General features: G+C 36.5%; 1 protein-coding gene across 4 annotated transcripts; it reads right to left on the reverse strand.

Moving 5' to 3' along the window:
* Nucleotides 1–1159: 1159 nt before the first annotated feature.
* gata3 (GATA binding protein 3) lies at nt 1160–14931 on the reverse strand. 4 transcript variants are annotated; one of them, XM_015352448.2, is made up of 6 exons: nt 14758–14931; nt 14078–14450; nt 11765–12301; nt 8914–8954; nt 6829–6954; nt 1160–3485 (listed from the first exon to the last, which is right to left on the reverse strand). In XM_015352448.2, the coding sequence occupies exons 2-6, from the start codon at nt 14313–14315 to the stop codon at nt 3186–3188; spliced, it is 1242 nt and encodes a 413-aa protein (XP_015207934.1). In that variant the 5' UTR covers nt 14316–14450; nt 14758–14931; the 3' UTR covers nt 1160–3185. The 4 variants fall into 4 exon arrangements, with proteins under 4 accessions (XP_015207934.1, XP_015207935.1, XP_015207933.1 ...); XM_015352449.2 differs by having other exon boundaries at nt 11822–12301; nt 14758–14930; XM_015352447.2 differs by lacking the exon at nt 8914–8954 and adding an exon at nt 9008–9153 and having other exon boundaries at nt 11822–12301; nt 14758–14929.
* Nucleotides 14932–17461: the final 2530 nt, after the last annotated feature.

Genomic DNA, 17461 nt, shown 5'->3' on the forward strand with positions numbered 1-17461 from the left:
CTGACTGCTGCATGTATTCTTCAATACTATAATTCACTATCACATCCACATACACCTATACAGATATATCAGAAACTGTTACTTCAATTACTTAATTTTGCCAAAGGTAATATATTTTGGGAAAAGTTTGCAAGTAAAAACACTTAAAAGGTTTGCGAATGAGTAAAAAGTCAAATGGTTATTCTACAAAATCCGTTCTTCCGGGTGACAATTTCAAATAATTCAAAAATATACAAATGCAACTATCCTGAGAACAACTAACTATAGCAGTTACTGAAAAATCTTAGAAAGGTGAAAAGCAGTTATTTTTGCTCTGTCCTGCATTGTCAGAGTCCACATGTTCTGTTCGTAGATTGACAAGTCAGGCCACAGCAGAACTAACAATTTCTCAGTTTCCTGGCATGCACTGGGAAAGACACACTGTATTGTAGTTCTCAAGACAGACATATTGTATGTTTTTCAGTCCGTCACCATTAAACACACTATTTTGCAAGCAAACATGGGAAATAAAAATACAAGAACAAACTGATGTATTTATATCTTAACTTTTTTCCATGGGACAGCCATTTGACCTTTACAATCGTTTTTTTTACATATATCAATAACTTGATCCCCTACTCCAACATCACCACCATGAATATCAACAGCGAATTGCTCATCTGAGAGAAATTACAGTAACATGAGCACACATGTCACAGATTGCAAGAATAAACTTGACTGTACTTGTTGGCTCACCCTAACTAAGCTTCGTTCATAACACAACATACAGTTTAGAATATGATTTTTTTTATCTGATGATGATTATGGTATAAATGAGGTTATAGTATTTACTGTATTAGCAATTTGTAAATAGTCAAAGGAAAATAGATTTAGCCCTACTTTATCTTAACATTTATATATATGAGCTCTAGTTTCTGAATGCTGATTTCATTTTTTTTAAATCCTTTGAAAATGTATAAGAAACAAAGAAAGGATAGATGCTTTTGTGTTTTAATTGCATTCAAATTAAAATGTTTTGGACATATACTGTACTGTTTTTAAAAGAATTATACAATTGTAATTGACAACTGTCTGTAATTAACAGACAACTGATTGTCTTTTTAACCTGCCCACTGAAAATCCATTTTCCCCCTATGAATTCAACATGTAACATCCAAGATTTTCATTTCAATTGTTTATTAATTTATTATATTGTGCTGCAAATACATTTTAATTCTTTACAAGCATGGCAGCCATGAAATATCACAGGATGAAACTGCTGGAGCATCACTATATTCTTACCACAATGTGGTTAATTTAGGTAGGTTAAAACAACTGCTCAGTTCCTGTTTTTATTAGAAATAAGGTCACCAAATTACCAAAAACAATTAAACTGTTCTACTCATTCAGATATGTGTGCTTATGTTTTGTGCACTCTGGAAGTACGTTATATTAGCAAATCCCTTATTAAATTGCATGGATAGCAGACTTGTCCACGGGAAGAATTTATCACTGAACCATTCCTCCTGTGGTGTCATATGGCATTTTTTTTCTTCAATGAGGTTTTCAGAATGCATTTGAAGGGTGATGATATATGTTTCCTCTCCTCGCATAAAGTAGCGTTAATGTGATGTTATAAACCTGTATTTACATTGTAAAATGAAATGACCAGCAAAGGAAAGGCATTAGTGATATATTTTGTTTTTTAGGGTAACTGTCACCCCATACTTAAAATCCACTCTAACCAAAGTAGGCAAATTTGCCTTACGAGTATGAAATATCTGTAATGACTATTTTACCATTTCATAGACAGACAGGCAGGCAGACAGACAAATAATCTGTCGGACAGACAGGTGGAGTGAGATCTGTTTTTCTTCTGCTAATTTCGTATTCAACCACACCTACAGGCACTAAGGATATTCAAAGCGCTTACAAATTCAGTGACCGAAATTTCCATGAGGAGGACTTATTTCAGTTAGACAACAAGCTAACATATTCATTCAAGCTGATATCTGAATCTCTTTTCAGTATTGTACTGGGTCATGTTTCATGTTATATGGAAATTGCATTGATAATGACACATTCCTCCCACCAGCCAAACACTTTATAACTAGTCTTTTAATCACTCCATTTTATATAGAAGTAGCACTTCGTAAAATGAGTTTAAAAAAAGCATAAGACATGGTTTTATCACTTCGGCAGGGTTTGGGACTTGAGACCTTGAGTGTTAATATGTATTTCTGTATTTCCTGTACACCCACCAAAGAAGTCTTGTGGTAAAAGGGAAAAACATAAACCGCAGTGCCAGTAAAACCATCTATTAAACTTCAAACAAAAATAAAATTCTTTTGAGGAAGTCTAACATCAGGTCAACAGAGTTAAACTAGTTTATTTTAAAAGAAAGAAAAAAATACGAAACAAAAAGCAGTCTTTTTTTACACTAGCAATTATTAAATTTATACAACCATTCAGTCTGCATTACATAAAGAAATAGTTCTACATCTTTGTTTCTTTCATATTTTTGGTACTCTGAATTATACATACAAATAACAAATACAGGAACTTGTTCACAATGCATATACTGTAGGCCAGGAAAATGTCTTTCAAAAAATCCTTATTGGCAATATCTGTGTTAACACCGATTGCCTGGAACTGATAGTACTTCCTATTTGGAGGCCCACAGCCTGGATGATTGATCTGTCTACAAGTTTAATGCATCAAACAACTTCCGCCAGTGAATGAGCAGATCTGGCAGTTTTGTCCACTACTTTCATGAAGAGGGGGTGTAGGTAGCCTCCTATCAGTTCTCTCCCATTCTGATGTTTCCTTTTGTTTTCATCTGAAGTCATTCGTACCCTTCTTATAGCTGCCCACAGGCCTTTAAAAAGTCTTCATTAAATGTACTGTATTTCATACAATTTGTACAAATATATTCAAAGTTCATCTCCTTATTTCACAGTACAAGGGGCCCTGTTTAACAGGGTGAGAAGTCTACATAAGGTTAAAAAATGGCTTATACACAAATGGAATCCAGATTCAGTGGTTGAGAATACATAGACACCACAGTGAGCTCCGTTAAGAGTGGTATCTGTTTTTGAGGATTGAAAGCTTTCTCAGGGCAGAACTTTTTCAGTCTTTTAGGCTTTCAGTTTCGAGAAATACACTTTACAAAAAGGCTTTCATCTTGTGAGTTTCCTGCAAGCAGTCTAACCCATGGCAGTGACCATACTGGAGGGATGGTGAGGTGCAAATGGCAAACTCGATGAAGGGTGCATTGGCGTTGGAGTTGTCAGCATGTGACCAGAGTGGGTGAAAGGAGGAATGTGACTGATGGAGGACATGTGTCTGGAGAGAGCAGCGGGGCTGAATGAGCTGTTCTTGTCCATGAGACTCTTGGAGAACTCATCCATACTGTCATGCGACTTTTTGCTCTTCTTTGATTTGCTGGACATCTTTCGGTTTCTGGTTTGGATACCTTCCTTCTTCATGGTCAGTGGTCTGTTGATCTACAGAAAGAGACAAAGGACATACAGAATGGGTTATTTCAAAAAAACATTCAAGCGGCTCATCAGTACAGACAATTATGCTACATCTTTCAGAAGGAGGCCTAAATTTCTAAATTTCTGTTATTGGAAAGAAAATAATTTTAGAATTGAGGGCTCTTTGCAGAGCGGAGAAATTGCCTGGGATATGGTTTCAGAAACACTGTTTCAAAATATTATCATTAGAGATTAACAAACCAGACTATAGTTAGTATGTATTCCCTTTTAATACAAACTATTTTATTTTGCCTTCGGAACATTGCAGTTCTAATTTTAACCCCACTATGAGCCATACAAGTTCAAGAGAGGAAAAAGAAAGCAGTTTTGATCCACTTATGATATTTCGGAGGAAAATAAAAGCTTAACACTCTTCGCACCTTATTAGAAATAAAAAATCCACATGAGCCATTTTCCAATTTTATACAAGATAGCAAGGATGTGTAATACTGGTCCATTATGGAATAGAATTTAGCTTATTCAATTGCACAGGAACCACATTCTTTATGTCAGGCCAAATCAATGTAAGCCAGGATTTAGATGCAGGTTTCCTAATATCGGGCCAGTTCTTGAAACCCAGCTAACAAAAGGCTCAGCTGCACAGGCAGAGTACAGGACCAGCCATGGATACATGAGCCCTGATCTCAGATCTATAACACCAGTTTGTTTTTCTGGATATTTATGCCGTATTCGGTGAGTGATCAATTAAGGTTTCTGATTACCAGGCTGATTATCATCGGTCAGTACTATAATGAAACTGATAATAAAAGAGGGTGGATAAAGTTAATAGTGTATGAAAATGACTATACACTATAGATTTTATTAATCTTAAATATGGCATACAATATGGGCGAAAGTTGCCATACACAAGTCAGTGCTGCTCCTCCCTGCCTGAAACATTCCAGCATTACTCTGTCAGACACAATTTAGATGTATTACAAAACATCTAGATACTTTACTGTATTTGCTATCCTGCCTCCTGAAACTTATACAGTAAGAATAGAAGTCTCCAGCTGAAACTATTTCTAAAACAGGGTGAGGTCTGTCCACCAGGTTTTGAATATGTCAGATATACCAGATATGTCCCATTTGGCCAAAACTTGTGACAATCCCCTGAACAAAGTATAAATATTCACACAGCCATCCATCCATCTTGCAACGGCTTTATCCAATACAGTTTTTCACAGCCAAAGAGAATTGACTGAAGTGATTTTGTGATGACCACTCTATCATACATGGACCTTTCTTATTTCTGTATACCTGTTTAAACTTTCTTAATACTGAATGGTATGTAAAACCACTGCAAAACATTCTGGAAAAAAATATAGATTGACGTTTGTCATCTTAAGAAGGTATAACATAGGGAAATAGTCTTTACACATATGGTACTTCTCTTTTTCCTGCCTTAACTTCACTTCTATAATTTCCAGTTTTATTGTATACACAAATTAATAATCTGCAAGTACCTTCAAAATACTCTCAGGTATACTGTTTTGTCCACAACTGTCTTATTAACTGGCATTTTTGGCAGTTAAACCAGACTTTAATTAATTTAATTAACTTTCAATTATATTGATATAAAGCATCTGAAATGTATCTTGACGCTCGCTCTAATACACAACACATTTTCAAATTTTACCACATTAAACAGATTAAAGTTTTAAAATCCCTCTTGATTCTACATCTCTGTAATAATGTAAATTAATAACATGGAACTAACTTGTCAGAGTGAAACTTTTTTCACAGAATTCCACAGGGCCAATACAATCATAGTACCTCACAGAACATATCCTGTTTTATTCTTTCAAATTATAGAACTGGGTATGGTTGTTTTGTGGGTTGAGATCTTTTTGCAATATTTAGGATATTTGTACATCTTTACACTGAAAAAACACTCCCTTTCCACCTAATGTGGTATCTCTTAGGAGTACAATTTATGTCCTAAGGGCTTTGAAACAGAGTCACTTGGAAACTGCCTCCATGTCAATGTCTCTAGGGGTTTCTCTAAGTTTCCACCTGAATTTCCTTTTACCTTAAAGTTCATACCATTTTGAAAGGAATCTGAGAACCAGCTGCAACTATCATGTAAATATGGCTAAAGGTTTCTCTTTACTTACGTAGTATGTAGAATTATGCACTTCTATGTACTCAAAAACTTCTTAATTCCACTCCTTGTTTTTATCATCTCTGGTGATATATAGCTGCAGTTGTGTTTTCCTGTAATGTATTAATGTAACTTTTCTCTTCTGTATTTGTAAAAATCCCTCATACGATACATGCAAGATGCCATGATGCTTATTATTAAGTCGTGAACACAGGTGTTTGTACACATTTTACTATTTTGCAAAACTGAAGTAGACGTTTCATGTACGTAGATTCAACGAGGACTAATATGGAATTTATTTAAAAACTTTAGATTTAAATTTAAATGTAAATCTTCTTGCACCTTTTATAAAACACTGAAGAATTACGAAGTGCCTAAAATCTCTCATTTCGAAATAACACAAACATTAAGAAATACTTAAATAATATTCAATATTATTATTCAATATTGACACCATGAGTTCCTCCTATAAATCTTTCCGAAATCACCCGAACTAAAAGCAAAATCATTTGAAAGCTTTCGAATTGCGAGGCAATCCAAAGCGAATTCTGCTTATACATGGCAATTTCGACAGGAAACACAGATAAAAGTTGATTATAGCCCTTCGGGTACAAATACTACCCTTACTTCAACCTTCAACAGTTCCCGATATCATATAAGTACTAACTCAAACACAAAGCTATTATTTTGATTTAGGTGTCTTTCTTTTGAATGCAAAGCACAGGGTTGTTGTAAGAGACCCCTGTGTCATATAACTGATCTTTGTAACACATCAGCTGAAGAAGATGAGCCCCTGGAGATTTCGCAGGCAGGAATCGAAAATATGATGTGGGAAGCGGTGAAACCACTTATAATCCCCAAACACCACATGGTTATTACTGCTCAAACGTTCTTCTCTTTTTTTACTTTTGATTATATCCTTTTAATAATAGACGGTCTTGAAGAATAAAATAAATGCATACATATGTTCAGCTGTTACTTGGCATCATAAATGTGTTTAACATTTGAACCGGTGTTCCGTATATTTACTAAATCATACGGCTTTCGATTGATAATTAACTTCAAAGAATGTTTCTTAAGCAAGAGGCACAGTAATCTTTACATGGCAGAACCAAAAATAAAATATACAAACTATCATCCACAAAAGATTAAATAGGTTAGTACATTTCTTATTATTGTAATGTAAAAGCATCTGTATAAGCTTACATTGTGCAACTTGAAATAAAGTCCACAAGCATTACAGACTGGATCTCCGTTCGCATTTCTCCTCCAGAGTGTTGTAGTGGTGGTCTGACAATTTGCACAAGACGTTCCTGCCCGTCTAGCTGCAGACTGGAAAAGAAAGCAAAAGACGCAATCAAATTAAGATCTTAAATTAAAAAATGATAAAAAGACATAAAAAACAGCTGTGAACGTTCTGTGTTATCAAGAATAAAAACTTGCTAACTAGCTTTGAGAAATCCAAACTCAAAAGCTGTAACGCTGTGATTTGCGTCTAAACATAGAGTCTTAACATAAATATTCATACTTGCAATCTTTAAATGTAAACATTTATATAATACATGAAAGCGGAAGCTTAAAATAAAATCTGTTAAATCTTATTTAATTACGTCGTCAAACAGCTACAGCCAAAAATAAGGAGTGGTGTGTACTTTGTCATTACTGCACTGAAAGGCTTAGGCCGTTCTAACAGTTTACATTTTTTGTTCTTAATGCTCTGCGAAGAACATACTGATTTGTCATCTTCTGTTCTGCTACTGCGGTATTCATAAAGCTTTTCACGTCGTTTATATTGTCTCTTCGTCAAAAGAAGGCAGAAATGCAAGGGGACCAGAGTTCAGGGAAACGTGTATTCATAATATTGTTTCAACTATTAGAGGGAATATGTATTATACTACTGAAGTCAAATGATGGGGGAATGAAAACGAATAAAAAAGAAATAAAAAGGTGAAGAAGCGAAATCATTCACACAAAAGTAGCAAAATATTTCAAAAGGGCTAAGCACATATATTTGCGCAGATATCGAGTTATCGCTGAAAACAAACAAAAGACAAAGATAAGAAGGGTTGAAGAGTTACCATATCAAACCTAGCCAACAGTAGCTTACGTCCATTGTAGACTCGCCTTCTGACACTTTTTATAAATATGCTGTAATCTAAGTCGTGGCGCAACTAAATATCTAAAGGATATACAGTACACCTAATTACAGCAAATCAAGAACGTAAAACGCTTATTACACTATGAAGGTATAGCACAAGCTATCGATCTCCTGATTTAATTTTTCGTTGTGTTTGTTTGTTTTGGGGGGTGATTAATAGTTTAGTTTTGGCAAAACGTGGCGGTAGAAAACGAATAAACGCACACTTTCCAGCTACTATGCCTGTTCTTCTGTTTTGGTCGTTTTTTTTTTTTTCGTTTTAGCAACCTGAGTTAATTCCTGTTCTATGAGAACAATCTCAAGTCGCGACTCCTGCGCCCTCATTGGTCCATGCTCTGATTTCTTCTGTAGTCATCTTAATGTTTGGGCTGGGGAAGCGGGGATGTTGTTAAAAAAGACTTATCTCCCCAGCTCAGATATCCGGCAGGTTTTTCCTAGGAAGTCGGGTTTTCACATTAGAGAAAAGGGGAGAGAGGAGATACTAGCTGACAAAATGGAAGCCTTGCGAACATTCCCCTGCCTAGAAAGTTTTTTTTTCCCTTTTTTTTAACAAGGCTGTGAAAGATGGGAATTCCATTACGGCTCGGTCATTAATTTCTGCATCTGAGAAAAGAGTTTAGTTTGGGAATAACACTGGGCAAGGCTACATAATTAGTAAATAAAACGGATTCTCTCCAAAACCGTTGTTTAAAATGTTTTGAATAGGTCTGCATTAAATGAAAATGAATTTTAAAAAGCATGGATTTTATTTATGTAGGTGATGATGAATATGATCAGTAGGCCATTATTAACATCGCAAACAACTGTTTGATGTTGTAGTTTTTTTTCTTCATCATTTTCATCGAGAAAGTATGTTCATTTATTTCGATTAATAGATCATAGTGTGCTGGATATTTCACTTAGTTACCTGCTCACTTTGATTATGCGATATTAGCAGTTAACATTCAACTTAGGTTGCGTTAACGCGTAACTAGTGCATTAAAAATAGCCAGCACATTTAACTGAAATAAAAGGTGATCACTTTCTTAGAATGGTTTTTATTTTATTGTAAGAGGATGATTATGAAAAATTAAACAATATAAACTTTAAGCATTTAATGGAAAAAAAATCTGCAGATCTGAAAGAAACAAGACCTTTAGTTGGCGTGCCAATTTCCTGCAGTAAATACTTCTCCCTGGGTAGAGAAAGAGAAAGAAACGGTGTTTTATCAATAGTGTCTGAACATACCAGCCTTCTCTTGGGTTTGATGAGGGGTCGATTCTGCCCGTTCATTTTGTGATAGAGTCCGCAGGCGTTACACAAATAGTGACCAGTGCCATCTCGCCTCCAGAGAGGGGTAGAAGTCGCTCCACAGTTTACACACTCTCTACCTTCTGAAATCAAAGACAATATGCACATATATGTATAGATAGCTATTGCGTTTCTCTTGTTAAAGTATTATGGCTTATGACATTTTTCTGTGAAATGCCTATTGCATTGTTCGATAACATTAAAATCATGATTGATAATTATTTAGCCCCAAAGAACAGAATAACCTGCAATCATTATGTTCTAAGCTATTTTACAATACATTCGTTCTTTCAAAGCCTTCATGCTATAGAGACCTAATCCCCCCTCCCCCTGCGACAAATAGATATATATACCTTATTGAGTTCCACATGTGTAAAACAGTCGGACAACACCACAAAACATTTAATATAACATTACTGGTCTCCCTTCATAAGCACAAACTGATATAAGCATTTTACATTGTAAAATATTAGCTCTTTTCTTTTTGCCTTTTCAGTACATAATAGACTCTGGTATTTACATGCTCAAAGCCGTTTATTTCTGAAAACAACTTAATATTCTTTCTTTTCCTCCCTCCTTCTCACACCTTCATTCAAGAACAGACATTAAAACGTATCTAAATAATCCTGTCAAAAACAAACCTCATATAAATGATAAATGGAAAAATATTAATTCATAATCTACTCAAAATTACAATTCAATAATCTATGGTGATTTAAATTCATTTACGCAAATCCCACCTACTGATCTCTTTAAAATTGCTTTTAAGATAGCCTACATATAATCTGGTCACACTGATGAACAAATGTCAAGTATCTTTCTAACATGTTAATTAACAGGGATCTTGTTTTGGGTAGGCCTTATAGTTGTGAGCTACTGTATCTAACCACTGAAACTGAAACAAAAGACTCGGTTTGCTTTTCTTGAACTAAAATTATTTGAAAGCATACATGTTCAGAGTATATTACACGTTACCGGTACACGCATCTGCACCTTAACCGCAGACCTAAGAACCGTTTTTAACAAGATATACTGCCTTTGACTTCTGCTGTGTTGGCATGGAAAAGATACGCAAAGAAATCAGAGGAACACGGGGAAATATATCCTTCGTGTTTTTTTTAAGAAATACAATACTATACATTCCTTTATAATGAAGTGTTTAAAAAATACTACAGGTTTAGTGTTCGCAAATCGTGTTCGGTGCTCAAGATTACAAACCACAACGTCCACCTAGGTTTCTTTTTTAGGCTATTTTTACACAGCCCAACAAGAAAGAACTACTTAAAAAATCAGGTGCGACATTTTAGCTGCTCCTTGTAGATCACATCAAATTTAATTTAGTCTAATGTAGGTTGCAAATGGTAATGACGGAAGACTGTGTTTCCGTGCCTATAATGCCATCCTTTCGGATTTCTATTGGCAAAAATAAATCATAAATGCAGGCTTGCAAAGTCCATTGTCTTTTCAATTTAAGTGCTCTCAGGGGAATAATACCAATCGGCCTATTCTGACAAGTTGTCAAAAGGTAATGTTGTATTAGTGCAGTAAATGAGGCCAGCTTTGACATCAATATTTGGTTTATTTCAAGAATATCTTTTAAATTATTGTGGATATTGTTTATATAAAATTTAGCTCCAAGGGTACTGCCCTATCATGGCTAGGGTTATTTCGTTATTCCTTTCAATACAACCGCATCCGGACTCTATCAAAGTTACTGGCGCTACATAAACAATGCAACTGTCGCGTGCAGCAGTCTGAAAATAATTGGATTAGCTAAAACATATAAACTAAAGAGACACGGCTATGCACAGGCAGTCACAGAAAATGTCATTCTGAAAAGACGAAAACTGATCTCATCTGCCGAACACTTAGTCTTATGGCGATCAGGGTTTTTTTTAAGCTTGCTGCTTCGTAATTAAGATCATTGAACTCCAAGCAGCTTTAAGAGAAACTGCGTCGAAAAACTATCAATTGGAAGTTAAGTTTTCAAATCTTTGTTTGTGTGTTTTAACAGGGTTCAGATATACGCTGACATTCTAATGTTAAGGCATACAGGCCTTTTTAGAAGTACGATATCAGAAAATGGATTCTACAGGATAAGTAGGATTCTAAACTCCGGCCTTGATTTTTCCACAATTAGCAGAAATGGACAATCCTGTATCTCATTTACTGTCAGAAGTTTAAAATATTTTAGAACCGTTCTTAACACTTATCTTAAACTGTGTGTGCTGAACCACAGTTATTCACTTAGAATGAATTATCTGAAATCTAAGCTTTCTGTGGATTTTATTTTTTTGTTTTATTTTGCCACATTAGGCAACAATTAATGCCGTTGCTTTACAAAGACGCGTCAATCTGTGTACTTCTTCTATAGCTGTTTCAGATGTACCTGTTTAACCTGAATTTTCTAAGAAACACTGTTGTGACCATAACACTTCATTAAAGAGCAGTGTTATGATGTTATGATGTGTATTTTACCCTTTACAAACTTAGGCCTGGCCTATTCGTAAGCACAAATGATGCGTGTAAAAGTGTCTTAACAAACCTGCCTTCAAAAGGGAATATCTCAACAATTACAAACTGTGTTCTCACATATTACATAGACTTAGCAAAAAAAACAGTTAGGCACAGGGTACGTTTTTTTTTTTTAAAGGACTAGTATATACATTTAAGGGAAAAAAAACGCACGCCTACCTGAACAAGACCTTGTTTTTGGTCGTGTTTTGGAACCATAACTAGAAGATGACCCACCTATCAGGCTACTTGGTGGGAAGAGGCCAGGGCCGTACTCAGGGACATAAGAAGGGTAAGTTGCGATGGGGTGATGAGCAGATGATGCCCCGGCTCCTAGTGAGGCCATGCTGCTTCTGCTGTGAGCCGACTCCAACTTCATGGTGTCCGACAGGGCTACTTGGTATTTAATGCACTCTTTTTCCTCCTGACGGCTGGAGCTGCTTGAGCCCGGAGTGGAAATGGCCGGGTCTGGCGAGACATCTTTAGGAGGGGTCGGGGGAAAGGTGAAAAGGTGGGGACTGGAGTGGCCCGCTGACAGGGAAGAGGACGATGCCGGTGGGTAAACTGAGAGGGCTCCGGGGGAGCTGTGGTGGAGCGAAGTCTTGGGGAAGGGACTCAAGTTCCAGGGCGAAGTACTGTGGTGAGAGCCCAGAGCTTTGCTTCCATCCAGCCAGGACAGAGAGCCATGAAGAAGGGGTGGACGACAAACCTGACTACCTGAAAGTAAAACGAAGCAATGGTGTTAAAACACGTCTTTTTTTTTTTTCAGGTGAAAACTGTTAGAGGTTTCCAAAGCGTTTCTGTACTGTGAATTCGGCAGATACCTCATAGAAATACATCGAAGCGTGTAATCCATCAGGAAATCATCAAAGGAGGTAACTACTAGCTAATAAAGCGAAAATTATAGGAAAATAGGTGTTTAGGATATTCTATATTTAGTAAACGATACGAATGACGAAGTAATGAAAGCGTATGTCGAGGCGATGTAAAAATGCTCAGTCCTAATATAATTTGTGCTTCTAACATTATGAACTATTAATCGTGGTATTACACTCTGTCATGGCCATCAATTTATTCCAAGATTAATGTTTTCGCGAAAATGAAGCATATTCGCAAGGTGTTTTGCCTACGTGCACGAGCACTGTCAAATAGTAAGCAGACGTGGGTGAAAAAAAACGGTTTAAACTAAGCGGAAATAATAAAAAAGTGATGAGCATTCTGTTTTCTTTTTTCCTAAATACAATAACCCATTCCACAGATCCAAATGAGCATGATGTTTCTTAATAAACATATTAATTATTATATCAGAGTGTATGTGCATTTACTGGGGTTAGTATGTGTTAGTATGGATGTATTGAAACGTTTATGTTAAATAATCATCTTTTCGTCAGAAAAATACTACGCCATTTTACTTACAGGTAAAAGCTTACATCTAGAAACAAATTGTTAAATCCTAGGCTAGCCGACCAGGAAAATTAACGTTTCTAACGTGGACATATACATTGCGTTTTACCACCGATCAAGAGGTCTTGTTTTTGTTTTTCAAGGAAACCAATGTAAAAATACATTTGCATCTATCCAAGTCGCCTGATACTGAAACTAACGTTTTTACAGGACCGACATGAGAAAGGGGGTCATGAATCACAATTCCGTTCAGGAAGTAATGTAAATAAATTTAAGCAATAGCTCTTCCGCAGTTATTTTCTTTCCAAGAACTAGTTTTATTTATTTTTGACCCTTCCGCATACATTTAACAGTCTACCAACAATTAATAGTAAACGACTAATTACACACTTCACAAAATAAAAAGCTACATGGCCCTTTCAACGGCATCTGCGGTTCCCCGAGCTCTTCGTACTCTTTACAAAAGCTTTGACAATTGATTTTTAGTTTTAAATCAAGCAAAAATGAAACTAAGGTGCATACAGCAAAATCCCAAAACAACAATGTGCTTTTTCATTTTTGCGGAAACTTAGTTGTTTCAATGAAATTAGCACTTGTCATTGTCACTTAACCCTAAGAGGGCATTTAAAAAGTTCACTCAGCTGTTCCGAGTATCGAACCTTTTTTTATTTTTTGGTTCGGTCCTCTTTTTTTTCCTGACTATATCCACGTCAAGACAAAATGCATTCTTGTGAGAATTTCTCTAAATTTCAGAGTGAATCGTTAAAAAGTTGGACTTTATGCCATAAACTCAAAAATGCAGCGCAGTGATGCAATACAAAACCGTCACAGATAACCCACATTAAAACACCGTGGTAAGCTTTCAAAACTCTGTGGTAGGCAACTTGCAATTTTTACATGACCTGAATTTTTTAATAAAGCGCTGGATAACAAAATTTTTCTATTAGTTTTCGGCAGGAATGCACTAAAGAAAAAAAAAGTAGAGGGGGATATGAAACTGAAAACAGACAGTAGCAGTAACTATGGTTTCATAAGACAGCGAAAGTTAGTAACTTAATTTTAGGTATAATTTAATAATCCATTGCTTACCGTGTGGGGGAGGTGGGTACCTCTGAACAGCTCTGACTGAGTTTCCGTAATATGGAGAGACATGGTTGCCTTGTCCGTCTATATTAAAAAGTACATCCACATCATCAGCGAGAGGGTACTGAGAGGGGTCCATGTAAGAATGACTGAGGCCCGGGTGGTGTGAGTCTGGATGCTGTCCGTTCAGTACAGCTGGATGGTGATGGCTCATCCACCGGGGTTGATCCGCTGTAACTTCCATTGCTAATACCAAACTTTCATACACAAGGAAATTTAATAGTAATAGCACAGTAAAAAAAAAAACTGCAAATCAGTCCAATCTCATGCAGTGTTAAATCCACAGGTTTCTTCTTTTACATCAACGGTCTTTGGTCACCTGTAGACAAAAAAAAAAGAAAAAAAACAATTTAGAAAGGTCATGCTAAATTGTAATTGCACGAATTTTTGTAATTCCTAATTAATAACCGTCCGCAAAACATATACAACTAATGTTTACAACACGAAATAGCACCCATTTAATGTACGCCGTTGTATAAAGTAACTTACGATACTAGACAAGGGAAAAAAAAACGAAACAAAACTTTGTAACAATCCCACAGTGTCCAATTCACTTTTAAGTTTTCAACTTTTCTCACAACATGCAATATTCTACACACTCAACAAGTTGTTTCAGTAGGACCGACCTTGCCCGAAAGAGATGGGTCACTGCTAACTGACTCGAGTGAAGCTGAAACTGAACAAATCTGCGTGTTTATGCGTCGCAGCAACTCTCTCTCTCTCCCTCTCTCTCGGTCGCTCGCTCTCGCTCACTCTCCGTGTTTTTTTTACAGTGAAGGCATTCTTTCAGGATGGCGCCAGGCGGCTCAATGCATGCAGACAGCTGTGGCGCGACGCAACTTAAGGAGGGTCTACAGTGTCATCGAATGGGAGGGGCTAGCACCGCACGGCCTAATTGAATAAAGGAGACCAGAAGAGGATGACCAAGGACGGGCACAAGTCTTTGCAAAAACTAATTATTTTTCAAATGCACCCTCTGTGTGTATATTTCCTAGACAGCTCTTCTGCCATCTTTATATAGTTCGTTGGATAATTCTAACTTGATTTTTTTTACCATTTTCCCAAAGACTTGTTTTGTTCCAATCTGCTTACAGTAATGGCATTGATAATATGTAATGCCACATGCATATACAATTATACCCCGTGTCTAAGTAAATTAACTACATATATAATAGTATCATATTTAATGTAATAGTCCATTACATACACGGCAGTCTAGAAATGCGCATTTGTAAGTATCAACATATATTTCAGTAACTGTAACTATGAAATAATTATGCATTCCTAATTTAAAAAATCAGAGTAGGAAGTATTAAAATAATCTTATTAAACGGAAAGTAATAATAGCAATATATAGGACTTTTTACACTGTGTTTGGATGCATTCATGAGCATTAAAATAGCATTTCACTACATGCGTTTACCTCTGTGTTCTTAACAGCTTGTTTAATTAATACAATACATGACTGGGCTATTGATTGAGAAACATTTTGTTTCTCAGCAATACGGCAGGGATAAAGTTTAGAGGAGATTCTTTGAACTCGTAGAGCCTGTTGCTTAATTGTCAGGCTAAAGCAGGTTATAACACGACTTTTTTTTTCTTATGAAAATTGTGACAGTGCGTCCTCTCGCGGTGACACACACGTTACACTCTGATGCTGGACTGTCATCTAGCAAGTTTGACTACAGTGTAATTTTGTGTGGGTGTGGATGTACTTGTGGGACGTTTCGCAGTCTTAACATCAAAATGGGAACGAATGTGTTGCCCACTTCAGCTTGAAAATGTTAAAACTTTTCTCGATCTAGATTTCTTTAAATGTTATTTCACTAGGGCGCGGAGAGCTGAGACTATCATTTCGTTATGACTTTTGACAGCCATATGTAGTCACGTACGTAACCATTTACTGTGCGAAACTAGACTATATCATTAATCAGAAATAACTTAAATAGCTGAATAAAACGTGTTTATCCCGACACTGGGACGGTACATTACTTCATATGCCAGTGTCAGGTAGACACATTGCCTTGTACTTTGGTATTATTCCACTTGATTGCGCTGTAATAGGGGGCCTGCCCTGTGGGGTAGTATTTAGTGTCTAATTCCCAGTTTGGCTGCCCCATGCTCCCAGATTGACAGTATGTAATTGGGGAATAGGGGGCTGCTCTTTTGATGCTATGCAATGCACTGAGATGGCCAGCCTCGCCGACGCCACTGGACGTGACGTCATCACAAGGGTAAACAGCCAGGAAATGAAATTTGGTAGCGCACAGTTGGGGGAGGGGAGTGCTAGACAAATTTCACAGATAGCATGATGCCTTCGAATACATTCGCTGTTATTACGCAATGTAGTTCCCATCACAGCTGCGAATCTAACAGCACATATGTCGGCACCAAAAAAGAATAAAACGAGAGCATACAAGTGACTCGGACATTATCCTAAATACGATCTTGCGTTTCTGTAATCGATGCCGAACGCTTGTCCACAGGTAACTGTATTGGTACATATTTATTATACAAGCATACCTGCACAGACTGGACTGGAAAAGAACATGAGACTCTTTTGCACATAATGTTTGTTTTAGACCTTAGTGATGTCCAATTTAGCTTTCACTTGTTTGGTATGTATTAATTAGCTTTCTTTTGCAATTATATTCACGTTAGTTTTTAATTCGCCGTACATCATATGATTTTCAGCAGACAATACACGCTATAATATATTATATAAATGTATATTTTATTTGGGCTTTTGTTATACCAGTTGTAATTAAATACATAAAGCGTCAGGAATGGCTCAATGAAGTGTAATGCTACATACTACACTATACGGATGTTGAAAACACCCTGGTGTAGCGCTAAATTATATTTTCAATAAGACTTACAAACCATTTCCTACTCAAGCGAACCTGAGACTGAACTTGGATGGAAACAGTTGTACTGGCTGCATAAAGCAACAACTGAACAATCTGAACAATCCAGCTGTCATTGTCAAGCTGTCAGCGGAGTCATGTAATTATCCCTTGAAAAGTATTGTGTGCTATTATCCAGCAAGTATGCATTATAGGTGCTTCGAGGCAACATATGATGGTAAATGTAAAATCCTGATTATGTTTTTTTTTTGTTTCCTGACTGGTGTCTCGCAGCTTAAAAAGCGTATGGAACATGTCCCAAGTACTGATTTCCAAGCGCCATGTCAGTACAGTTGGAGAAACTTGTGCTTGGTTTATTCCACACTGTCAAAAGGCTCCCCTGTACAAGTAGTCGTTTTTAATCCCTCCCACTGTCTCAACAAAAAGGATGTTTTGAGGGACAGTCTTGAGGAAATAGGCACTA

Source organism: Lepisosteus oculatus, chromosome 7 (assembly GCF_040954835.1).
Source record: "Lepisosteus oculatus isolate fLepOcu1 chromosome 7, fLepOcu1.hap2, whole genome shotgun sequence".
NCBI classification, from domain to species: Eukaryota; Metazoa; Chordata; class Actinopteri; order Semionotiformes; family Lepisosteidae; genus Lepisosteus; species Lepisosteus oculatus.

Bases quoted from the DNA above. Each gene is read 5' to 3' on its own strand.
- gata3 (XM_006633292.3), bottom strand. From the start codon at position 14,315: ATGGAAGTTACAGCGGATCAACCCCGGTGGATGAGCCATCACCATCCA. The intron at 12,302-14,077 runs GTAAGCAATGGA...TTTTACTTTCAG, and splicing joins GTACCCACCTCCCCCACACG to GTAGTCAGGTTTGTCGTCCA. The intron at 6,955-9,007 runs GTATGTTCAGAC...TTTCTTTTCCAG, and splicing joins TCAAACCCAAGAGAAGGCTG to TCTGCAGCTAGACGGGCAGG.